We start from the raw sequence: 27,234 nt of genomic DNA, 5'->3' as shown, positions 1-27,234 counted from the left end.
AGACCTTTGCCTAAAACCCCCTTGCTCGTGGTAAAATCACTGTAACACATGGCCTTGAGTGACAGTATATTAGTCAATTATGAGACTGTTACTTTTGCAAAATGACATTACGTGGTTCTGTGCACATATCTCAGAAGTTCTGAGGTGATATGTCCACTGTATGGTGCTAAAAGCAACAACATTTTCTCCCAAACAGATGAGGTTTTTAAGGTTGATGCTCGATCGAGTTTTAAATCAACAAAACCGACCTCCCTCCTGCCCTAAACCTTAAACCTAAACCACGTCATTTTGTGGTGCTCCTATGACACTTTCGACTCACGCGTCAACTCGCGTGCTCTTCAGGACTTGGTCCTTTACATCACAAGTGCAACGCTCTATCAGTTAAACTACCATGCAATTTGATCAAACTCAAACAAGCTTGTAAATGTAGTTGCTAAGGCAAATGTTAAAATATATCACCTTACATGTCATGCGCTATAGAAAAAGTGTTAAGATGTCATAAGATAGATAAGAAAGAATTTTTTGAGGAATAGGGTGAAAAGTAAGTGTTTAAGTGAACTGATAATCTGCCGTTTTTCTGTCATGAGTGAAGAAATGCCATGGCTTCTCTAGTGTTCATTACACAAGGAAACTGCTGTGATATGTGCAGTGAGCTACGTGAAAATTCTTTTGCAAAAAATTTAGGAAGAGCAACATGATTCCTACACCAGTAACCATGAGGTTAGATAAAAAACACCAAAGTTATATATTTTCGCTGTGCGATGAAAAACACTTATCTCCATTTTTGGCAATTTTGACTTTTTACCTTAGACAGAATGTGCCGAATTACCTCTTCCTACTGTTTGAATTGCGCATTGAAATGACCAATGAAAAGATGTTAAATCATCTGTTTATCAAGTATCTCCAATGGCCTTGAGAAGTGTCCATCAAAATTGTGTATGTCCCACCCTTCTGTTTTAAACAGCACCAACTAATTTACCTCAGCTGTCTGGCTGAAGTGTAGTGAAGAGATTGCCTATATTGCTCTGGCTCTGTGATTTCCCTGACAACCAAAACCGTTCATGCACACACAGTGTTAGGTGGCTTTAAAAAGTAGACTATACCAGCCATATATGAATGCTAGATTTCCATCTTTGCGAAACTGCGAGTGAAAACTTATTCTGATGAATACGCATCCAATATATGCATTGGAACCAGAAAACGCATCTCGAAACTGAACGGTCTACTCAACAATCAGACTAGAAACCTTATTCTTAAAAATGATTTCAATCTAAAATAGTAAGTGAAAGCTCGATCGATAACCTACCAACTGAGTTCTGGGAACACAAACAGTTAGACTCTGTAACTGAACATGCGCCATTGGAACCCATGTTAAGCAAACCATGTATGTCCACGTTCGCTAACAAAAATCCATGTAAGTCCAATTAAAATATCGAACAGTTCACTAACAGATGTGTAATGTTAGAATTCTGTTTATGGTGCTAAAGGTGACTAATTATGTTGTTGTTTTTTCCAATTCATTTTGTAAGATTGTTTTTGTGAAAAAGTTTTTCCATGCTTTTGAAAAAAAAAAATTGGGGAGATACATGCTTTCCATGAGACAGCGACGATATGTATAATTGTATGAATAATTTATATCGTTTCTAAAAATTATATTCATTTATTTTATGATTAACAGTTTTTATTGATTCATACAATTAACAAAGAAAAGCAAAACATATATTCACAGAATCAACATTTAACTCCCACTATTACCCCTCCCCCTCCCCCTCCCAATTCCCAACCCCACCCTGACCATCAACAAACATTCCTGTGGTCACACATGAGTATACCAGAAAAAAAAAACACATTTTATATATATATATATATATATATATATATATATATAAATAATAATCACATACATTTAAAACTGTACTTCTCTCTCCACTGCCCCTCCGCGAGAGCCCTCCAAGAAAGGCAAATAGCTGCCCTAGTTCTCATCAGACGAGTCCCAAGTTCCCTAGCCTTCTACATAACACTTCCTCAAAAGCTGCCACCCTCCCCATCTCTGTGCACCACTCTTGAAATGAGGGCACTCCAGCCAACTTCCATCTCCTTAAAACAATCTGTCTACCAATCATAACACTGGTTAAGACCCAATTTTGTATGTGTATATCCCTTATATTGATGACCACCCCATCGCCTAAAATACAGAGTCTGGGGCAAAATGAAATTTGAGTGCCCAATACGTCACACATAAAACTCTGAATCTTCAATCAAAATTCTTGGATCTTATCACACCACCAAAAAACATGGGTTGTGTCTCCATCTTCTGATTGGCACGCCAGCAGTTGGGTGTGTCTTTAAGGCCAAGCCTATACAATCTAGAGGGGGGTCCAATAGAATCGTTGTAAAATGTTGAATTGCATAAGGCGCACCCTTGCATCTCTAGATGCAGACTTGATGTTTTTTAGAATCCTAGCCCACACTCCCTCCTCCAATACCAAGTTTAAATATTTCTCCCATAATCTCTTGATAGAAGTTAAAGCTCCGTCCTGCAGACTCTGAATTAGCAGGGAGTAATACACTGATGCTTCATGACCTTTCCCAAAAGCAGTAATCACCACTCCCAGAGTATCTGCCACTTTAGGGGGGTGTATGCTACTCCCAAAAATAGTACAGAGCAGATGGCGCAGCTGTAAATACCTAAAGAGCTGAGATCTGGGTATCCCAAAATTTGAACCAAATTTTCAAAGGATCTCAACACTTCACTCTCATATAGGTCTCCGAGTGTATTAACCTCCCTCACAATCCGCTCTGTCCAGCAGAAAGGGGACTCATTAATACATAATTTTGGGTTCAGCCATATGCTCGAGGCAACATTTAAATAAATGTCAGAATTAAACACTCTGAACACTTTTGTCCATACTGAGTGCAAATGCAAGATAACGGGGTGTAACTTAACTTCTCCAAGTAGTTAGATAGAAAGGCTTTGCAATGGCGAAATAGGGGCAAGAACTTCCTGTTCAATACAAAACCAGGGAGGTCTCTCAGGTGGAAGCGACCAATGAGCCAAATGTCTGAAACCGAATGCATAATAATAAAACAAAATCTTGGGTAGGCCTAGCCCACCTTTGTCAATCGACCTATGCAACTTACGGATATATAATCTGGAATGTTTACCATTCCAAATGAAGGACTTTGCTATGCTATCAAATTGCTTGAAATAAGAGAGGGGGACATCTATAGGGAGAGACTGTAGCAGGTAGTTGAATTTTGGAATACAATTCATTTTAATAACATTGAACTTCCCAATCATAGATAAATGTAATGAAGCCCACCTGCCCACATCGCTCGAAAACCTTTTTAGTAAAGGGACAAAATTAACTCTAAATAAATCACACACATTTTCTGGGAATAAAATACCCAAACACTTAATGCCCTGTTTGGGCCACTGGAAGGCGCCCGGCTGAAAAGCTGTTACCAGGCAGTACGCTGTCAGAGCCAAAGCTTCAGATTTAGACCAATTAACTCTGTATCCTGAGAATTTAGAAAAGGATTTAATAATTCTGTGGAGGCAAGGCATAGATCTAGTAGGGCATAGTTCTAGTAGGGTCAGAGACGAATAATAAAATATCATCTGCGTAAAGCAAAAGCTTATGCGCCATACCTCCCGCCACCACCCCTGGAAAATCATCTTCCTTTCTTATTGAGGCTGCTAATGGTTCCAGGACAAGACAGAACAATAATGGGGAAAGAGGGCAACCCTGCCGGGTGCCCCTATCCAGAGTAAAATAATCTGAAATTTATCCATTCGTTTGTACCGCCGCTACCGGGTGTCTATAAAGTAACTTAATTCAACCAATAAAAGTATTCCTGAACCCGTACATTTCCAAAATCTTAAAAAGATAATCCCATTCTACCATATCAAATGCCTTTTCGACGTCAAGTGATATGATCATTCACCACCGGAGTCTGATCATTCACCACTGACCACATGATATTGATGAAACGCCTAATGTTATCAGAAGTGCTACGGGCCCGAATAAACCCCACCTGATCTATATGTATAAGAGATGTCATAACTTAATCGGTTAGCCAAAATTTTTGACAGTATTTTAATGTCTAGCTGGATCAGAGAAATTGGACGGTAACTCTTACACTCGCTTGGATCTTTGTACTTTTCAAGAATCAGACTGATCTGGGCTTGCGTCATGGTTGGCAGAAGCTTTCATTCTTTAATGATTCCATATAAACTTCTTGCAAAAGGGAGCCAATTCTGTAGCATGAGATCTAAAATCTCAGTGGCAAAGCCATCTGGCCCTGGAGCCTTGCCTGTAGGCAAGGCCTTAATTACTTCACCAAACTTCTCCAAGTTTATCTCAGAATCAAGGGAATTTTTTTGCTCAGCTGTCAGTTTAGGAAGTTCTAATTGTTCCACAAAGTTTCTAATATCCTCATCAGTAGACAAAGATGTGGAACTGCAGAGATCAAGATATAACTCTTTAAAAGCATTATTAATATCAATAGCTGAGGTAAATATTTCACCACCTGCAGATTTCACTGAGGGAATAGTAGAAAAAAGTTTTTTTGCCTTGTACCACGACTCAAAGTATGACTGTCTTGCCCTGAATAGCCAAAACTCCACCTTCTGTGACAAAATAGTATTATATCTGTATTTCAATTGGGTCAATTCTCTGAGGCCACCAGACAACATTCGCTGCTTCAGCTCTGCCTCGGCACTTTTAATATTCCCTTCCAACTCCACAAGCTCTCATGCTTTGGATTTTTTGGTGAATGAAGCATACTGTTTGATCCAGCCCCTAAGAACCACCTTAAGTGCCTCCTAAGTCATGCCCACAGAGGATACTGAGGACCAGTTGGTATCCATATAAACAGTGATTTCAGCCTTTAACAGTTGTTGGAATTCAGGATTTTGCAAAAGGGATACATTAAAGCACCAACTATATGATTTCCTTTTTTCCATATGTGGCAACACCTCTAAACACACCAGGGCATTATCTGAGACTAAAATGTTTCCAATTGAGCAATCAACAACAGATAAAATGAGGGACTTATATATATATATATATAAAATCTATTCTAGAGTAAATCTTATGGACTGAAGAAAAAAAAATGATCATCCCTACCAGATGGGTTCAAAAGTCTCCAAATATCTGTAAGACCAAGATTTTGCACACTTTTGTTTCTCTATGATCAAGGGCTGAGACCATCAAAGGATTAAAGTCTCCTCCCAATATTATATCATGAGGGGTGCCAGCGGCTTGCAACATCCCTTCAAGATCTATAAAAAAGCCCTGATCATCAACGTTTGGTGCATAAATATTAGCCAAAATAAGACTTTGCCCCTGAATTTCTGCTAAACAATAATGACTCTTCCTAATTTATCTTTAATCTGTTTGAGACATTTGAATTGTAAATGCTTTCTTATCAGTGTAATGACTCCCCTGCTCTTACTTGAGTCAGCACTAAAGAAAACATGTCCACCCCATATCTTCCCAAATTGTTCAGCTTCCTGTGGGGAAAGATGCGATTCTTGAAGAAACATTATATCAGATTTGTTATGTTTAAGAAGAGAAATAACCTTCCTTCATTTTATGGGGTGCCCCAACCCATTCACATTCCACATGGAGAGAGACAATCCACTCATATTAACATTTGACATTTTGACATATGAGAAGAAACAGATTGTGTGTCAAAAACAAAATTATAAAGACCACATTCCAACATTAGTGCAACAATCAAACTCCGAACTTCCCCCAGAACCAAACAAACAGAAAAAAGAAAAACGTGCACATTAACCCTGCGCACGACATCCCTCTAAACTCAAACAGTCCATGTACTCCAATGAGAGACCCCGCGACAACTTTGCAGTCGGATTGCTCAAGTCAGGTGAAACTCCAGCCAATAGGAGGTATAAGCACGCAGAGCGTGCAGATTCATCCACAAACTGTCCCGAAGGAGTGTTACTCCATAAAACAAACTCCAGCCGCTACGCGGAACTAGGACAAAAAGAAAAAGGCACTCAGTTTCCTCAACAGTCAAGTGAATGTTCAGTGAGTCAATCCACTCGGCTGCAGCATTGAGTACCACAAAATAACGTACTCCACTGACTTTATGAAGGACATCGCTTGCTGTGGGCATGTAAATGTTTTACGGCCATCCTTAGCATCTATTCTCAATTTGGCCGGGAACATCAGTGCAAAAGCGACCTTCCATTGATGTAAGAGTTTCTTGCATTCCTTGAATCGATCATGTTTCTCTCTTGTCGAATTTACAAAGTCTGAGAACAAAAAAATGCTGTGGTTCTTTCAACCTTCCTTTACTCCTCGCCTTGCGTAACACGAGATCTTTATCGGATGATCTCAGAAATTTGGCCAGAATTGATCGGGGCCTGTCTTCCTCAGTGGATCTCCGAGCCGGAAACCTGTGAGCTCGGCAAGGCCACCTGTCAATCCAGAGCTCAAGAGAGAGTTTACAAGTGTGACTGTGAGAAGAGATGGATGTCAAAAAAGCCCTCCTCCAAGCCTCTGTCATACTCTGGTCTCCATGGTGCCTCATTGCTTTAAAAAGTAATAGCACACCCCTCCTCAACGAGGCATCATTCGTGTTCATAACACAAACTTTGTAGGATGAGTTGGGTGTTGAAGTTCAATAGTTGTTGTTAGGAATTTGAACAAACCCTTAACGTTAAATTTATGGCCTTAGCAAACAGCACTACAAAATACAGTAATTTCATGCCCCACAGTGATGTAAATTTGTAGCACAGAAAATATCGACCAAATGTTCTGAACTCAGCGTTTGAATGTGCGTTTCAAACGAGAGTTTGACTTTATTAAATGGCATAAACTCCACATGAAAAAACTTTTCATTCTCTCAAGAGACTTTTCAAATCCAACTCTTAAATTTGTTTAAAACCCTTTGTTGTATTTGATGGCTGAAGAAAACATCTCTAGAAGAAGAAAAAAAGCATAAGAATAGAAGAAAACCCCTGAAACCCAATAACCTGTATTTGTTCTCCAATAACAGGATGACAGCTAGCAGTCACACCGACAGCAGGAATGCATTTTTGACCAGCTCAAGGCAATGACGCCAACATATATGATACTGCAGATTTTCCCACAATAATTTAACACAAAGGTAATTAAAATTATGCAAGTAGATGAAAACAGAATTCTACGGTAATGGCTAGCCTCAGACAAATTAGTCTGGGGGAATTACGTGACCCCAGCGCTGCCACGATTATTCAGTGGAATTTGCGAATTTGGGGATTACTCTCTCCACCCTGTAATCTCTGAATGCTGTAAATGCAGCGGAACTGACAACCCATCAGTCGGACAGAATTAGCTATGGAGATGACGCTGTCTCAACATGCCTACCCATTTCACTCGAACCATCAACGCATCTCTGCCCACTCATGGAAACTTGTTACCATGGCAAACCCGGGGAAAACAAATCAGTGGGTGCAGGGGCAACCTGGCCTGGAGACAAATAAAATGAAAGACAACATTCTGTCTGCCTGTTTCCATCCCTGTCCCACCTGATAACTTCAGCACCTCAGGGACATTATCAAACACTCAGTCTGAACACATTACACTCTGTAAAACAGATGATGAACAATGTGTCAGTGAATATTCCCTTTGCCAAGTGAAAATACGTGCACAGTAAACCAGATTCTTTCTTAAGGGCTAAACTGTCATTTAAGGATTACAAAACGGATATATTTCTGACTCTTAACTCTGATTGGAATGAGCCACGTTCATTATGCCAATAAACGCACACATGTAACCGCACATTTTATATTAATGTGGCAAGTTGTTACATTGCTTGGCAACCGCAAACAGCCTATGGTTAGTCTTAACTATATTACTTGCCGTAAAATAGTTTATTCCGATTTTTTATGTTAATAAATGTAATTCGTTAAAGATGAATCACAATTTACTGAATGGCAAGTCATTACCTGGCTCATTTCCTACTTGAAATGAACCAAATATTGTTAACCAAGCATGAACACTTAATGTTTGTGTGTTAAATCAATGTAACTACTGACTGATTGTACATATGACAACATGTCATTTTAGTTTTGTTTGTAAAGAAATATTTGTGGTTCAAAACAAGTTAAGCTCAATCAAAAGCATTTGTGGCCCCTCGCTGATTAAAAAAGAGAAAACATTTAGGTTACAGTGAGGCACTAACAAAAATAGTGAATGAGGCTGGTCCATAAATATTCAAATACACACAGTTTCAAAAGTATAGCCACATGGCGTAAACATTTATATGTGATAACATGATTTTAGTGTCATAAAATTGCTTACTAACATTTCTGTTTAAAGTTATGTATACCGGGATATATTCCAATATCGGGATTACGGGGTTTTGTTGTCTTGACATCTACATTGTAATATTAGATATACTGTACAGTAGGGCTGCAACGGTACATGTATCCGTGCCAAACTGAATGGATACAGGACCTTCAATACGGTACACGCAGTCACACGAATGATTACATATCTTAGCATGCGTGAAACCAATATTAAAATGACATATAACGGACAACACAAACCACGTAGAACTAAAATGAAAAAAGATTGCAGAGCAATACAAATCCTAAATATTGTCCTTCTTGCTATTGTCTCTGGTATCGTTTACAAGAAGAGAAGCAATTTCATTGCGTTGCATGTTGATTTGAATATACTTTCATTTTAGTGCTCAGCAAATCATCTGAAATTTATCTGGTTACCATGGCAATGACGTCATGCACTTGGCACTCATGCTCTTTGTCATCCTGTCATTCAACGCAAGTTAGAAATGCCCAAATAAAAATATGTTTTCAACAATGAGCTGAAAGAAGCTGATCCATTTCTTCACGTAAAATGAAAATGAAAATGTGAGCAAGGATGTTCATTTCCCCATGAGCACAGAGGTAAATCAGACAATGTCTCATTTAGACAGCTACACTGCACTTTTTACATAGTACAAGCACTTAAATGTGGAGATGTGGGGACTGTATTTTGAATGTTAGGTTACAAACAGTGGCGATACTACCAGCAGTGCGGGCGAGGCAAGCACAATGGGGCCCGTGGTCTAAGGGGGCCTGTGATGACCGGGCCCTACATTAAAATATTAAACTGTCTACACAGTTTAATGGTCTAATCTGTCTATACCTTCATCAGCATACAGCACTTTTTTTTTTTTTTTTTTTTTTATCTAAAAACTTCTAAATCATAATTTATTATTAACATAACATCTTACTCTAACACTAATTAGAATGTTTAATTAGAAATTACTCATTTTAAGCGATACATCGAACGATTCTCTGCATTTTTTGTTCGACCTCGTAGGGATACTTTGGAAATCTTACTGAGCCAGTGTGGTGTGTCTGACGTCATTACTCAGTGCGAACGGAGCGTCGGCCCTGAGCTTTCATGACTATTGCTGCATTTTTTTTCTCTCTGCAGTCACGAACTGATTTCTCCCTCCCCGAGAAACCAGCCTGATCTCACAGTGAAATAATGATAATAAAAGCTGATAATAGTGTCATAAAGAAACTGACAGTAAATTAATCTAGTCCCAAAAACATGGCTATGATCAGCTGGATTACTGGTATAATGGTTTTTATTTTAAATGTAGCTTTTTTTTTTTTTTAAAGTAAAATGCAGCCTTTCAGAATAAATAAATAGCACAACTCATTTGTGGAATTCCATTTTAATAATGTAAGAAAAACATTTTAAAATGAAAAGATATTACTCATAATTTCTGAAAAGTTGCCTTGAGAGGATCAAATTTATTGAGATATTTAGTAACAATATTGCACACACAAAAAAATTACATTATAATGTCATATACTGTATTTTAAGTTCATTCTTGTAGGCAACGAGTGGGTGGGGGTGGCGGGGGACCCCATCAAGTTTTTTGCACTGGGTCCCACAAGATCCAAGTTATGCCACTGGTTACAATGTTGTGAATTTTGTGTTAAAATGTGTACCTGTCATGACAAGTCATTTCATAATTACACATGCAATATGACATCATATGGATAGAACAGGCTACATGTAATTTGTACACTAAAAAAAGCTTAAATGTGGTTAAATCTTGAAACTAATATAAAATAAAATATACATTTTTCACAAACTATATATACAGTTAAGTGCCGAATTTGGATACCCCTTTTGTTTTATACATTTTTACAACCCTTTCAGAATGTCTAAAAATATAAGTTATAAAAGATCATATTTTTTATGTAGTACTGCCCTTCAAAATCTACATAACACAAAATTTACTCTAATATGCACAAATAATCCTGTTCAAAAGTTTGCATCCTCTTTGTTCTTCTTGTGCTGCCTTCTTGATCATCAATGAATGTTTGCACCTTTTGTAATAGTTGTGTATGAGTCCAAAGTGTCAAAAGCTTGATGTCAATATCATATAGCCATGGTTGGGAAGAACTCAAATGTGCAGAAGATTCTGGGAAACCAAAGAATGTACAGTAGTTGGGGGATTTTTCTTAAGAAAAGTGGGTAGCTTCACTGCACAGGACAAAGCACCTTCTCAGATGTGTATAACTTTCTTTCTTTTGCAGAACACAAATTAAGATTTTTAGAAGAATATCTCAGCTCTGTTGGTCCTCACAATGCAAGTGAATGGTGGCCAGGACTATGAAGGCATAATAAAAGTAATCCATCCGACACCTGTGGTTTAATCAATGTCTTCTGAAGTGGTCCATTTGGTTTTGGGTGAGAACAGACCAAAATATAATTACTTTTTCACTATAAATCTTGACAGCAGTCTCCTTGGTGATCACGAGTTCAAGCTTGATTACACTTCCTATAGCGCCATCTACCGCATTGTGCATGGGTTAAGCACTAGGAAGTGTAATCAAGCTTGAAATCATGATCATGCCTAGAGACTGCAATGGCAAGCTGTACAGCGAAAAAGGAGTTATGTCTACTCTCACCCAAAACCAATTGGATCGCTTCAGAAGACATTGATTAAACCACTAAACCGCTCGTATGGATTACTTTTATGATGCTTTGCATCGGGTGGTTCTTTGCCTCCACGTCATGCATTAAAATCATTTAAAGCACACCTAGCCATGGATTTTTCTTTACATATTATACTGTGAACAGAGTGCCAGTATAGATATAGTAAATATTAACTAAGCAGACAATTTTATCCAAAGCAACTTACACCACACTTCCTGTACTGTACAGGGATGATCCCCCTGGAGCACGTTGCCTTGCTCAAGGGCACAACGATGATGCATCATGGATTGCTCCTAGTGGGAATCGGACCAGCAATCTTGTGGTTAACATCCCTGCCAAGAGTAAGATTTTATTGCTCACAGGTTGCTCTTTCATTACAGAGACTTGCTTCTCAGCAAAAGTCTCCATTTAATCACACTGCTGTGCAGAACAATAGAAAACAATATTATCCCTCTGAAACCCTCCTTTCCCTGTGGCTGTGACCTGGAAAGTAGGATTCCTTCAAAACCTCAAGGTGTATCTCACAGCTGCTTCTAGTGTCAGTTAGTCCCACTGGGGTCTATTACAAAATCTGTTTGTCACGCAAAGACCTCCACTGCATCTTTGTGACCCCGCTGTGACCTTACCTAGTCCTTCCCAAAATGTACTTTCTCAGCAGAAAACAAACACAGCAACAAAGGTAGTTCTTCAAGCAGGACGACATTTTCCTAAGGTGCTCATTCTCACACATCGCGAGAGAGTGAGACAGACAGCGCGCCCTCAGGGGAGTCTCCCTCGGCTCATTTGGGGATATTCTCTCATTGCAGGGCTCAGGCTAAGCTCTTCATGAAGGCTTTCCCAACTTCCCCTGCTTTTGTTTTGCAGAGAAACTCTCCAGATTAGTGTAGCAATAAAACCATACTGTGAGAAAGCAAAACCTTAGTGCTGCAGTGATACCATAATTTAACCGCAGAGGAGTATGGTTTCATTATTGTGTTTGCAAAGGAAAACCCATATATTTTTTTTTTTTTTTTTTAACTATTTCACTGCCAAAATGGAATGTTGGCTTCATGGTTTGTTTAAAAAAAAAAAAAAAAAAAAAAAAAAAAGGCATATTGACATTACGATTTAAACAGTGTGATATGATAAACATTGAACATTTTATATTATTGCTGCTCAGATTTTAAATGTAAACAATAAAAGGCATTAGATAGAGCAGCTCAAATGTTGAACATGGCTTGCAAAAATTATAGCACTGATAATGATACCTTTTGTGTCCAAATTAATATGGTTTGCCTACACTCAACTGCCAGAAGAAGCGTTGTTCACACTTGTCCTCTTTAAAAGAACCAAATTAAGACCAGTGTTAGTCTCAAAACAAAAAAGACACTTCATTAAGATGTTGAAACTATTTTTATTTAAACATAATGGCCTCATTCATGAAACACGAGCAAAACAAAGTTTTGTGTAAATCGTTCGTAAAGCTGGTCTGACATAAATTTTCATGAAAGTTTAGTTAGAAAGTTAGTAGGTCCGAACGTGTTGTGTTCTTTCAGACAAACTTCCATGACTACGTTTTGGTTGAAGTAAAATTAAATAAGTAATTAAAAAAATAATAATTTATAATTAAATTATTGGAATTAACCTTAAATAACATAAATAATTAAAAAAAACAACAACAACAAAAAAGCTTTTATTTAGAAACGTTTCTTTGCTGCTTGCATTTATTTTTCCAAGTATCGTTTTTTCCAGCAGAAGTTCTTGACAGAAGGTTCATGGAAAGACTCAGTTTGCGTTTGATTTTCTCGGAAAAAAATAATGCCCTGTACATTTTTTTTTTATTGATATGAGCTCTATAATTTAGTTTTCATAATTTAGTATAAGCATCAGTAGGTAAATCATTCAGTTGATAACATATGGTCAGTGGTAATGCTGGGGGGTGAAGCCTACACAATGTCACATAGCTTGCAAATCTGTAATATCTTACAGCGTTTCAGTCAAAGACCTTCTTCAGGCACTCTATTAATTTCTTTGTGAAGATTTTTCCTGTTGCAAGGGAAGTATACCTCTGTTAGGCTACAGTCTTGGATTTACTCGAAGTTTCTCCAATGACGCTGGCGATGGTAGACTTCCGAACTGATTATTTTTCTACACTAAAGCTTCATGCAAACAATTTTTATTTACCTCTTGGACTGTTTAATTCACAGAAGAACCTCTGATGACAGCAAAAGCATGCGATGACTGTAAGTTCCTCACTTTCTTTTTAGAACGAACATACAAGTGTTTGCTAAATCAAAATTTTATGATGTGAATGCACTCCATAAAAAATAATTTTGGACGTTCGGAATTCATTAACATTCACAAGTTTTACTTACAAATCTGGGGAATACGAAGGATTCGTGAATCCGGCAGAACGTTTTTGGGAAGTTCCATTTTATGTGTAAATTACTCCCAATTTTTTCGTATATTTACGAAATTTTCATGAATGAGGCCCAATGTTGATAAAAATATGATGAGAAAAAAAGAATACTGCAAGATATTGACAATGTTTTTAGAAGATTCAAAATATAAGAACTGATACAATTAATTCAAAGTGTTATGTTGGGGATTTTGTCTCTTCAGTGTTTCTGCAAAAACCTGCTATACGTCATGCATTGTCATAAACTGTTTAACACATGTAAAATTAAAGCATGACGATGTTTCTAAAGCATGAAATTCACAATTCAGTAACGTCCAAAAAGTTGCTTATACAGTATGTCAGTATACAGTACTCATTATATGTGTCACGGAAAGTGTCAGGAATGAGGACCCAATTGCAGAAAGGAGTGGGGTTAGGCTGGGCAGTGGCCACTTGAGACCAGTCTGGGTGGCGTCTGCAGGGTGCTGGACAGTTTGAGTTGCAGCCTCAGAAAATTGGACTGACTGACCAGTGGCCGCTGGGTAGGTGTCTGTCTGGGTAGTGACCGCTGGACAGGGGTCAGTCTGAGTGGTGACCACAGGGAACGACAGACTGGGCAATGGCTGCTGGCGAGGGGTCAAAGTAGGCGACGGCCACTGGCGACTGGACATGCTCATTGACAGCCACGGGGGACTGGACAGGCCCGTCAATGACCACAGGTGGAGGAACATCAGTGGTCACCCAGGAGACAGCAGCAGGCTTGGACCCTTCCAGGGGTGCTGCAGTGGGCTCGGACCTCTCTAGGGATGCTGCAGCGGACTCGGACCCCTTGTGGTGAGCTGAAGCAAACTCGGACTCCTCGTGGCGAGCTGAAGCGGACTCGGACCCCTTGTGGCAAGCTACAGCGGACTCAAACCCCTCCAGGAGCGCTGAAGCAGACCCTAACGCAGGGACCCTCTCCTCTTCATCCTCCTCTTGTGGATGGAAAAAGCAGTGGGCTCCTCTGCATCCTGGTAGTCAGCAGCGGGCTCCTCCACCTCCTGGCTGTCAGCTGTGTCTGCTGCCGGTGAGGGAGTATTGTTGACCTCGGGCTGGGATGAAGGAAGGAAGTCCTCCGAGGCACAGGCTGAGATGAACTCATCCCAGTTCATGGCCAACTTGATGGTAGCGGCAAGACTTTACCCTTCACCCGTCTCTGGGACACAAGACTTGATGGGCTCATTCAGACCAGCCCTAAAGATCAGCATAAGGCTGGCCCAGACCCGTGTACACCACCAAAAACTCCAGTGCATACCCCCTCACCGACTTGTCCTCCTAATGAAGTCTGAGGAACTTCCAGGCCTGCTTGGCTCTGCATCGTGTAGGAAAAAGTGAACAAAAAGAAAAACTCATCCCAATTGCAGGAATGAGGCAACATAAAGATTTTATTAAATGAAACCATACAAACAGGGAAAACAAACTCTCACAAGGGAGAAAAACTGAAAAGCAAAACAATAACAAACTTTTAAACTGAAAGATAAGCTCTAGTGTATTGGAAAGGCTCAATTAGTATTATGTAGAAAAGTTTGGACCATTCATTCCTTTTATGTTTCCTTCAACTGCTGTTCTTAATAAATTCAATTTGCATTAAGTTCCCCCCCCCACCCCCCCGCATTATCTGCTTGCAGTGAGAGTCTGGTGGAAGCTGGACCCTGTTTGTTTTTTCTCTCCATTTATGCTCATCCACACCTTATTTCCCATTTCAAACATAAATACTAATAAAATACTAATACTCACAGCACGTTGAGGGTAGGTCACATTCGCAGACTTCCCTATCACAAACATACTGTGCTCTGCTCATTTTCCTCATTATTAAATTACACAATCAAACTATATGAAATACAGTTTTAAAAGGGGTCCAGTGTTTCCTGAAGGTGCATTCTGATTCATTCACTAAAGCCACATTTATAAGTGGTCAGGAAAGCATAATTTCCACCACAGAATTCTACTAAACACATTACAGAATATGAGATGTGCAGGAAATGACACTGTGGTGGGAATTTTCGAGATTTTGATAAATAAAAATAAAAAAAATGACATAAATCTCCTGTGATGCATGTACTGTACATACACTGTTGGACGTGCTAAAAGTGTCTGAAGTAACACCCATACTGAACATGCAGAAGACTTTATGCGTAGTTTAAATCGGAGAACCTCAAATCAGAGAAATACAAAAGTTGCATTTTAGTTCTACTGGTTCTTAATTTAGTAATCCTTATATTAGACTTCCTGTGCTCTCCTTTAACTGGGGGTCATGCAGAGCCGGCCGTTTTGAGGTGTTACTGTAGCCAGGAGGAAATCACCCCCCTCATCCTCATACATCCATGACCAGAAACACCATGGTTGGATTAGTCATGCCTCGGCCCGCTCGTATTTACATTAGCAGTGGATTTCACACCGTGAGATCTACTCCACCTCTGTGTTTTACAGTCACGCATGTTCAGATGTTAGAGGCCGGCAGCCTTGGGTGATCCAGAGTACAAGCATTTGTAAGAGCTGGGGTTTAGAAAAAACAACAGAAAAAGCATTGCTTTTCGTGCGATTTAATCATCTGCGATGTCGCGCGCACTCATGTGTGTGTGTGTGTGTGTGTGTGTGTGTGTGTGTGTGTGTGCAGAATCCTCATGCTTTATTCTTGTGTTTTCCAGAGGACCAGATCCCTCACGGGTTCCCGTCCATAGACATGGGCCCACAGCTGAAGGTGGTGGAACGAACACGCACAGCCACAATGCTTTGTGCCGCCAGTGGTAACCCTGACCCAGAGATCTCCTGGTTCAAAGACTTCCTGCCTGTCGATATTAACAGCAGCAATGGAAGAATAAAGCAACTCCGCTCAGGTAAAGAATCTGTAAACACACAACATCCCAGAATGACTATGCTTTAAGAATAAAACTTTAAAGGGCCCACTCACTTTTTGCAAAGATGATAATTGCATACATTGAAAGAGGGGGTACATCCAGGAAGTGGTGTTTTTCAACGTCAAATAAAGACAATTAGGGCTGCCCCCTGATAGTCGACCAAAGGTTAGTCGATGAGAAGAGTCTTGGTCGACCAAGTTTTGATTGGTCGGTTGGTCGCAGAAAAAGCTCCGCAGTAAAACCAGTATTAGCGCTGGTTGGACGCTAGGTGCTTTTCATTAAGCAGGGTTAGGGTTAAGCCTACACAATAAAGCAAGACACCTTGATTTCAAACATAGAACTTTGTTTTGTATTTATTTGAACTAAAAATTCAAATGAAACTGGAAAAAATAAATAAAAATAAGTGCAATTAAAATGTGTGTTGTTCGAAAGATTGTTTTACAACAGTTGTCAACATCTCTCTGGCAAAGAACCTATCTTATCCGGGAAAATACATCATGTGTGTGAATAAATTCGATTTGTTCCCTCCTTCACGAGATAGATATATATATATATATATATATATATATATATATATATATATATATATATATATATATATATATATATATATATATATATAGATAGATAGATAGATAGATAGATAGATAGACAGATATCGCTATATCCAATTACATCGGCAACCCCGGGGCTGAGGGACTGGTGAATATTCTTGCTTTAGTGATTTTGCATTGATAATTTAATTAATTTATTTTAAAAACGAAAAACTTAAATCAAATACATTTCTAAATTCAAATTGCACTCCAAAAGAAATGAAAAAGCAATTAAAATAATGAAGTGATAAAAGAATAATATATATATATATATATATATATATATATATATATATATATATATATATATATGTATACAGTATATACACCTTTCCATTTATCATCAGGCAAGAATCCGTCTAAACATGCATGCGGAAAATTACTTTGAAAAATTACTAATGAAGACATAAAAACTATTATAAATGTAATAATAATAATTATAACGATGATAATAATCACTGAAATATAAATCATGGTTCGAGGTGAACGTGTTTTTGTATTATTTTATGTTTTAATCACAGATGTTTAGGATGCAGAGTTGGTCACAATGAACTGCTCTGTGGAAATAAAGTGAACTGAACTCAAAGCACCTCCTGAGCTGAGATGTCTGAGGTCATTTGCAGCACTTATAGATGATACTGTTCTTGCAAAAAAAAAAAAAAAAAAAAATCGGAAGACTGAGAACCTTTTAGATGCGCGTTACACGAGACTGCATGCCTCCATATCAGCAGTGCTTTTCTGTCATCTGTTCTTAATAATGTAATAAAGAGTGTTTCTTCAAGAGCATGTCTGTGTGTCTATGGGAAATTATTTGTAATATTAATTTTATAATAATAGCCTAATAATAATACTAATAATAATAATTTAATACATGGGAAAACGAGCCAAATATCGTCTTGACATCGTCAAAGGCATCGTCAATCCTGAAATCATCGTCCGTTGGCACAACACTATTGTGCATTTATCTCTATAAATTAACAAAATGTTCAGACAGTCTCCTTGCTGGTTTTTCCGACACATTCAGAATCATTACCGCTTTTGCCGGTGTCACTGAGGCTCGCTTTGTGCATGCGCTTGTAAAATTTATATTTTATAGGCTCATTATTACGGTTTAGTATTCCTCTGTAATGTAGAACAGTGTTAGCAATGTTACTTATAACATTCTTTCTCAGCCCCGGACCCCCCCCCCCAAACAAATATATTCAAGTAATTAAATTAATATCATAAACGTGCGACTAGTTGACTAATGGCTTAAATTAACTCCTACTAGTCGACTAGGAAAATCTTTGGTCGGGGGCAGCCCTAAAGACAATGGAGCACAACAGTGACTGCTCACTTTCTAAGTGCCATTGGTTCCAGAAGTATTTGTCCCATTCATTTTCTCCATAGGCAGTAAAAAAGACAAATGTATAAGACTTTGCTCTTAACCACTTTTATGAGGAAAAGAATAGCTCACCCCATGAAGAATGACACAAAATTATGACTGACGTAATGTCATCTCTGATGCTGAAGAATCAAGTCAGAAACTTTACTATACAACAATTGACCAAGGCCACATCCACACTAATACATTTTTGTTTGAAAGCGCATTGATTTTGCTTTGTTTTATGACTCTTATCCACACTGGAATGGTGTTTTCCTTCATCAAAAATAGATTTTCAAAAACGCTCTCCATAACTGCATATTTTAGAAAACGATGACATTAGAAAAATGTAAATGGAGATTTCAGATGAAAATGAATTAGTGCGGCCATTACTTAAGTCATTTATATTAAGTATAAAATACTATGTATTTGAAGTTTATTGTAAAATATTCAAATATATAGTACAGCACTAAATAATACATTGTTTGAGAGTGCAGAGAGACCAATTTACGTAATTTGCAACAGCTTATGGGAGTGGGCAGTTGCTGCTGATCTCTTGTGCTGCAGTTTACAGGATGTTTAAATCACTTTTCGCTTCTACAGGAACATTTATCTACACTTAACCACCTCAGAGCTCATGGTAGGTATGTCTCGAATGGTTTCGTTGTTATAGCTAACAATTTATTTGTCTAAGGAGAAAATGGATAGTTTTATTTTTACTTCTGCAACACTGCTATTTCTCTCTTTAGCGGCTTAACATATGCCATGTAGCTATTGACATCAGCTGCTAGAGAGGAACACTACACCGCTGCATATTACCTAATAACGTTTCCATTTGTTTATTGTCCCAACACTTGACAACCCAAGTGCCCTAAAGAAGAATAAAATGACGCACAAAGTGTCTAGAATTACAGAAAACTTCCAACGTACATGGCTTGTAGATGACAGGAAAGAGAGCAAGTGACAGTTTTAATTCCAAATGGGTGTCCACTTTAATTTCATGTCTCAAATTAAACAAACAAAATATGAAGACAGAATGGCTCACAGTTATTATTCATAACCCTCAAGTTAGGACACACAAACATTATTAAAATGACAGCACAATGATTTGTTTTGATTAGATTCGTCGGCCCTTGTCAACAAACATTTCCAGCATTATTCATCAAACAGTTTCGTATTCGTCAGATAATTCCCACTCGGCCAATCCATCTCGCGGCTACCAGACAATTGCATCATTTATTTGTTCTGATATAGTCCATTATTTGATCCTGAGATTAGCTTTCCTCTTCACCCATTAGCGTGAAGGCATTTTTTCATAACGAGTGCCAATGAAACAATTTTTAAATTCATGACCTTTACCAAAACTTCTTCGAACAAATAGGAAAAACACTCATAATTCAATACCTGCTGCTTCAAAGTGAAGCCTTAATCTCTCTGAAACATGTTATTGTGTACAAGTAATTACCATCAGCCCTGCCAAACTGGGCAATTCTACTCTGGACATCAATCAACAGTCTGTTCACAATACAGGCTGAGTGATAAGCAAGCAGGGATGAGAAAACTACTGGCAGAATCTGATAAGGTGAGATGGGAGAGAGAGGATTAGTATAGAGTGCAATACTGCTCTGCTCAGTGTAAACACTCACAGGTAAACCAGGTACAAGACTATATGTCCGTCAGTAGTCAAGCCTCCGGACAGTGGAGCGAACAACTGGCCCTCTGCGATCTAACATGATCAAGTCACACGTTATTTAAAGATGGCTATCAGTAACTGGAAGTTTTATTTATCAAGACTGGTATAATTGATTTAATATATAAGTTATTATTGGAGCTTGTTAAGGCAATGTCTGTATATTATTGCTCATTTGAACAAACCCATTTCTATAAGGTGCAACTGTATGATTTTTATGGTACTTTATGATTGTTGCTTGTCAGACTATACAATATGATCCCAGTGAAATCTTGGGTAAAAGCCATCACTAACTGTATGTTAAACATTGTAGCCAAGACATTGGTCCCAATCATCCAGATTGACAGCGTTGACTAGGTGTTTTACATCATCAGGACATCGTAGGAGCAGTCACCCATGACTGCGATACAAAATTTGTGACACTGCCAGAACTTCATCTGAGGCTAAGATTCTTCACAAAGGCAATTAGCACGTCACACTAAGTGATCGAAAACAGCCAATTTTTTCTTACAATAAGAGAAATCTTATGATCCCTGACATTTGTCTTGGATGGCAAAATAGTGGGCAAAATCATTCAGTGTGAAACGTCCTGGTTACTTTCGTAACCTCCGTTTCCTATCTATCACTCACTCGATGTTGTGTCGATGTAGTGACACTAGGGGTTACTCTTGGGAGCCCCAAACACCTCTGTTTTTTTTTTTAAAAAGGCCAATGAGAATTGGCGAGTGGAATTTGCATGCCACTCCCCTGGACATTCGGGTATAAAAGGAGCTGGTATGCAACCACTCATTCAGGTTTTGCGCTGAGGAGCTGAGACCAGGTCCCGGCCATTTCAGCGGGTAGTTCAGCGTTGTGGCAAGAGGGACACAACGTCTCGTTCCCTCCATCAGGGAACAGAGGTTACAAAGTAACCAGGATGTTCCCTATCTGTCACTCACTCGACGTTGTGTCGATGTAGTGACACTAGGAGTCCCTATACAAAATGCCACAACTAGCTGAACTGTGATACGTGAACTGGCGGTGTGTGACGGGCAGACTGCTGTGTGCCTCGTAGCCAGCACAACAGGCCGTCACGTAACCTCCCCCAATGCCCTTATAAGCGTCGAACGGTCCATTCAGAACAAGTCGGCTGCCCAACTATAGGGACAGTCTAGCCCAGCCGAGGCCTCTTTTCCCTCTCTTTTCTCCCCAAAAAGAGTGTAATTTGTTAACTGACTGGGAGCCATAAGTGTCTGCATCGGGGGGTGTCCCTCCCAAGGGGGAGACACTGCGGAGAGCACACCCCGCCCAAAAGGGGGGGGTATTATGAGTGGAATACGTCACATGGTCTTACCGAGTCTTTTTGGAAGTATGTCATGAGGGGAGGTCCCATGGTAGGTCCTACCCGAAGGGGGAGGAGTTTCTACAGAGCATGGCGACCGGGGGCAGAGGGGCCTCTGCCAAGGAAGACACAGTTTGCCGTCAGGGAAATAATTTAGCAGAAGATATCACATGGGTTCTCTTTCGGGGAACATGTGGAGCACCTACCTCAGTACAGGGGCTCATTAGCGCACGTAATGGGCCGGTCAGCGAGTTTCTGGGCAAACTCAACTGCCAGAGGGCTAAGGAGGAAAGTCATCCAGAGATCACAGTATGTGAACATGACTGGGAGTCAAGAGAGGGGAAAGGCGCTATGCGCAAGCGGTACACATGGCCAGTTGTCCCGGAACTTACCTACTTGTGCCTGCCAATACATGGGACGAGACCGGCTCAACCCAGGAATTGTAGAACCTTGCAAAGGTGTTGGGTGTTGCCCAGCCCGCTGCTCTTCAGATGTCTGCCAAAGAGGCGCCACTGGCCAGGGCCCAGGAGGCTGCCACACATTTCTGGTGGAGTGGGCTCGTAACCCCGCAGGGGGTGGCACGTCCTGAGCCTGATATGCCATCGCAATGGTGTCAATGACCCAGTGGGATATCCTCTGTTTGGAGACAGCGCTTCCTTTCCGCTGTCCACCAAAGCAAACAAAGAGCTGCTCGGAGCTTCTAAGGCTCTGCGTGCGATCCAAATAGATGCGTAACGCTTGCACCGGACACAGCAATGCCAAAGCTGGGTCTGCTTCCTCCTGGGGCAGCGCTTGCAGGTTCACCACCTGATCCCTAAAAGGGGTCGTAGGAACCTTGGGCAAATAGCCCAGTCGGGGTCTCAGGATCACATGAGAGTAACCCGGACCAAATTCCAGGCATGATTCGCTGACAGAGAACGCCTGCAGATCCCCTACCCTTTTGATGGAAGTGAGCGCAGTCAGGAGGGCAGTCTTCAGAGAGAGTGCCTTAAGCTCAGCTGACTCCAAGGGCTCAAAGGGAGCTCCCTGTAGACCCCGAAGGACTACAGAGAGGTCCCACAAGGGGACGAGGCACGGTCTGGAGGGATTCAACCTCCTAGCGCCTCTCAGGAACCTGATGATGAAGTCGTGCTTCCCCAAATACTTACCATCTACTGCATCGTGATGAGCCGAAATGGCAGCTACATACACCTTCAGGGTGGAGGGGGACAGCCGCCCCTCCAGTCTCTCCTGCAATAAGGAAAGCACTAATCCGACTTCGCATCTCTAGGGGTCTTCGCGGCAGGAAGAACACCACTTAGCGAACAGACGCCATTTCAAGGCATACAGGCACCTCTTAGAGGGAGCCCTGGCCTGAGTGATCGTGTCTACCACCACGGGTGGTAGGCCACTTAGGTCTTCCGCTTCCCATCCAGGGGCCAGACGTGGAGATTCCAGAGGTCTGTTCAGAAGGTGCCCCATCCCTGAGAAAGAAGGTCCTTCCTCAGGGGAATTCGCCGGGGGGTGAGCTGTCGCGAGGAGCGTGAGATCCGAGAACCTTGTCTGGGTGGGCCAGTAGGGTGCTACTAGGATGACCTGCTCCTCATCCTCCCTGACCTTGCACAGGGTCTGTGCAAGTAGGTTTAATGGGGGAAACGTGTATTTGCGTAGTCCAAGGGGCCAGCTGTGTGCCAGTGCATCTATACCGAGAGGTGCCTCGGTCAAGGTGTACCAAAGTGTGCAGTGGGTGGATTCCCGGGAAGCAAACAGGTCTACCTGTGCTCAACCGAATCGACTCCAAATCAGCTGGACCACCTGAGGGTGGAGTCTCCACTCTCCCCTGAGGGTAACCTGAAGTGACAGCGCGTCCGCTGCGGTGTTGAGGTCACCCAGGATGTGAGTGGCTCGTAGCGACTTGAGGTGCCTTGGCGGATGATGTACGCTACCTTCACTGTGTTGTCTGTCCGGACAACACGTGCTTGCCCTGGATCAATGGCCGAAACATTTGATGTGCCAATGCAGCCGTGGGCCAGTCCAGGAGCCAGCGGCTGTGTGCCCGTTGCATTCGGCACCTCAGCCCATCTTGGAGGCATCTGTTGTAACCACGACGTGCCTGGAGACCTGCTCTAGGGGAATCCCTGCCCATAGAAATGCATGGTCGGTCCAAGGGCTGAAGAGGTGGCGACAGATCAGCATGATGGCCACGCGATGTGTCCCACGGCGCCATGCCCATCTCGGGACTCGAGTCTGAAGCCAGTGTTGAAGCGGTCTCATATGCATCAACTGAGCGGAGTGGCCGCCGCTGAGGATGCCATATGCCCCAGGAGCCTCTGAAAAAGTTTCAGTGGAACCACTGTTCTCCGTCTGAACGCCTTCAGACAGTTCAGCACCGACTGTGCGTGCTCGTTTGTGAGGCACGCTGTCATCGAGACTGAGTCCAACTCCAAACCGAGAAAAGAGATGCTCTGAACCGGGGAGAGTTTGCTCTTTTCCCAGTTGACCCGAAGCCCCAGTTGGCTGAGGTGCTGGAGCACGAGGTCCCTGTGTGCGCACAGCAACTCTTGAGAGTGAGCTAGGATTAGCCAGTCGTCGAGATAGTTGAGGATGCAGATGCCCATTTCCCTTAGCGGGGCAAGGGCTACCACTGCGACCTTCGTGAAGACGCGAGGGAACAAGGACAGGCCGAAGGGGAGGACTTTGTACTGGTACGCCTGGCCTTCGAAGGCAAACCGCAGGAAGGGTCTGTGTCGAGGTAAGACCAAGACGTGGAAGTACGCGTCTTTCAGGTCTACCGCCGCAAACCAATCTTGATGCAGGACGCTCGCTAGAATGCGTTTTTGTGTCAGCATCTTGAATGGGAGTCTGTGCAAAAACCAGTTCAGTACTCACAGGTCCAGGATTGGTCACAACCTACCGCCTTTCTTCGGTACGATGAAGTAAGGGCTGTAGAACCCTTTCTTCATCTCGGCTGGAGGGACAGGCTCTATCACGCCCATGCGCAGAAGGGTAGCGATCTCCGCACACAAGGTAGTGCCCTTCATTGAGGTGAAGCGGACGCCGCTGAACCTGGGCAGGCTCCTGGCGAACTGAATCATATAGCCAAGTCAGACGGTCCGGGTCAGCCATCGTGATGGGTTGGAAAGCGCGTGATGGGTTGGCGGCTTGTCCAGTGGCACCGTAGGCCTTAGCCATCAGGGACGACGTAAACCTACAGGCCCTGCACAGGAGTTTCGGGCGCCCATGCCAGGTGGCGGTGCTCTGTGGGCACAAGTGCACCGCGAGCGCCTTATCCACCTGGGGGATCACCGAATACCCCCTGGCCGCTCCGCTATCAAGGGTAGCGAGAGCAGGGGAGCTGAATGACCGGGACCGGGCAGTAAAAGTTGCCACCCACTATCCTGTCAGCTCCTCATGCACTTCCGGGAAGAAAGGAACCTGGAATGGGCGTGGCCATGGGTAGCGCCCCGAGCCCAGGAACCAATCATTGAGCTGCGAGGTTCAGGGGAGAGTGGAGGGTTCCACTCTAACCCGACGCTCACGGCCGCCCGGGAAAGCATGTCCGTCATTTCCATGTCGGCCTGGGACCAGGCGGCCATTCCCGATCGTCCGACTGCACGAGCCCGCTCTCCAAAGCTGCACTCTAACTCGTCTTCTTCCCGGGCTCCGAACGAGAGGTTGAACTCACCCTGAGACGAGCCGGCGATCTCGTCCAAGCGCCCGACCGGGGCAAGCGAGCGTGCTGGGGAATGGGAGGTCCATGGGGGGGATACCCGGCAGAGGTGGTCCCAATGAGGTCCCCAAATTGCCCCCGGTGCTAACGGCATGGCCTCATACTCATAGGTAGATAGACCAAGGCAGGTAGCCACTGGGGTGGCTTGCTTTCTCACGAATGCAAGCCGCGACCGCAACGTTGCCATGGTCATGTTCTCGCAATGAGGACAAGACTCATCCACGAACGATATCTCTGCGTGGGCAGCGCCCAGACACGTAAGACAGCGATCGTGGCCATCGGAAGCGGAGAGATAACGACCACAACCAGGAATAACACACAAACGGAAAGTCATCTTTAAAAAGATGTTCCGTGTGTGCTGCTCTTTTAGAAAGAAAATATACTCTTTTTAGAATATACTCTTTTAGTTGTTTCTGCCGAAGCACCCAGGGGCATTCTCTGCACTCCACGGGTGCAGGGGGGGAGAAGCCGCTGAAATGCGCTGTAGAATCCAGCAGATGAGGTGAATGAACTTTGCAGATGAATTCAGCTTCAATGAATAGAACCGCTCGGCTCCGAAGAGAAAATCTGAATGAGTGGTTGCATACCGGCTCCTTTTATACCCGTATGTCTGGGGGAGTGGTATGCAAATTCCACTCGCCAATTCTCATTGGCCTTTTTTCAAAAAAGCAGAGGTGTTTGGGGCTCCCAAGAGTGACCCCTAGTGTCACTATATCGACACAACGTTGAGTGAGTGACAGATAGGGAACCGGCTTTAAGTATTAATCTTAGACGATTAACTCTTCCTACACCATTTGTGCTGTGGACATGACTGATAGCTCAAATCGTGCTGCTTGTTGAGGAATTGATCTAAGTGATCAGTTTGTCGATTTTTTGCCTGGTGGGCGATAAAATGATAACAAAATACCATAGACTTAAATTTAAGGAAGGACCTGAGCCATATTTGGAGACAGGAATTATATAAAGACTTGGAGGTGGGTCTTTTTATCTTAGGCTAGTAAACAACCTCCCAGAACACACTAGCTCCCACCTAGCAATCACTTAGAATGCCCTAGAATGCCTTGGTAACCAACCACAATACCCAAACATCATGGTGGCAAGCACCACTCACATTTTGTTTAGATTTTTCTTTTCCCCGACTTACAGAATTGTTATCATAGATATCCATACATAGATGCCACATTAGCAGCTGTTCCTATGGGCTGCGATATGTTGGCATGTCCGCCGTATTGGAAAGGTCAAGAGCTGTCACTCATCACATAAAAATGAATTGACCAATGCAGTCTGCTGTAGTCTGTAGTCATTTCCAGCCAATTTTCACAAGATCTGATTTGCAATAAAAATCAGAAAATATTGCAGATGATATAAATATTCAATAGATGTAAACAGAATATTGGTGAAACACTGTTATGGATAATATTGATCATCAGATGATTTAAGCTATAAAAGCGGTGGGACCAGTGATCAAACATGCAACGGGATGGATAGGTCATAACCATCAATGTATCTTGCTCAAAAACATGCATAATATATTTATTTATTTAAATAAAATATTTGTTGTTAAATCATATAGCATCATTCAGATGCACTCAAATTTTTTAAGATTTAGGCATATACATTTCATGACAAAATTCCATGTAATTTTTTTTAACAAGTTTAAATAAATAAAACAGTTTTTTTGGGGGGGTGGGGTGTCAAAGATTACTAAATTTGATTTGATAATTTTTTGTTATGAAATTGAAATGCATAAATCTTAGTGTTATAAGTTCTATTCATATATATTATAAACTATAACCTGGGCTAATAAACTATTAAACTAAATTATTATTTAAACTGAGATAATACAAAATTACAGTGCAATTTTTTTGTGTATATTTTACATGTACATCTATGTTACTATTAAATAGACTTGTATGGCACATATATTATGGCAGGATTCATATAGGTTGCAATAAAACATTGACTAATTACTAACTAAGCATTTTGCGTGACCTAATCTAAAATGAGAACTGTATATGCATAATTAAACATTTATTAATGATCCATTACTCTGAAAACTTGGCCCTGAAATAACCATCTCCACAGCATCTCAATCACAAAGACTCAAAACAGACAAAAAAAAAACAAAAAAAACAGACACAATACAAAAGCACAAGAATAATAGTGAGAGGAAAATCCACAGTTTATTAAAAGAGATCCTCTAATTGTTCACATGCAACTTCCATCCTATTAAGCTTTATGAGCAGACTTGTTCTTATTATTGCAAATTAAAAAACTGTTTAGTTCAGTTTCACCAGTG

General features: G+C 41.4%; 1 protein-coding gene across 3 annotated transcripts in view; it reads left to right on the top strand.

Moving 5' to 3' along the window:
- Window positions 1–27,234, top strand: part of ptprfa (protein tyrosine phosphatase receptor type Fa) — a 516,187-nt gene that overhangs the window by 246,679 nt on the left and 242,274 nt on the right. For all 3 annotated transcript variants that reach the window (XM_051711353.1, XM_051711352.1, XM_051711351.1), the window contains exon 5: window positions 16,050–16,238. In XM_051711353.1, coding sequence (XP_051567313.1) covers window positions 16,050–16,238 — 189 coding nt within the window. The remainder of the gene's footprint in view (window positions 1–16,049; window positions 16,239–27,234) is intronic.

Source organism: Myxocyprinus asiaticus, chromosome 12 (genome assembly GCF_019703515.2).
Source record: "Myxocyprinus asiaticus isolate MX2 ecotype Aquarium Trade chromosome 12, UBuf_Myxa_2, whole genome shotgun sequence".
NCBI classification, from domain to species: domain Eukaryota; kingdom Metazoa; phylum Chordata; class Actinopteri; order Cypriniformes; family Catostomidae; genus Myxocyprinus; species Myxocyprinus asiaticus.
The sequence above is the reverse complement of the archived record's forward strand: the minus strand, read 5'-3'. Positions and strand labels throughout refer to the sequence as shown.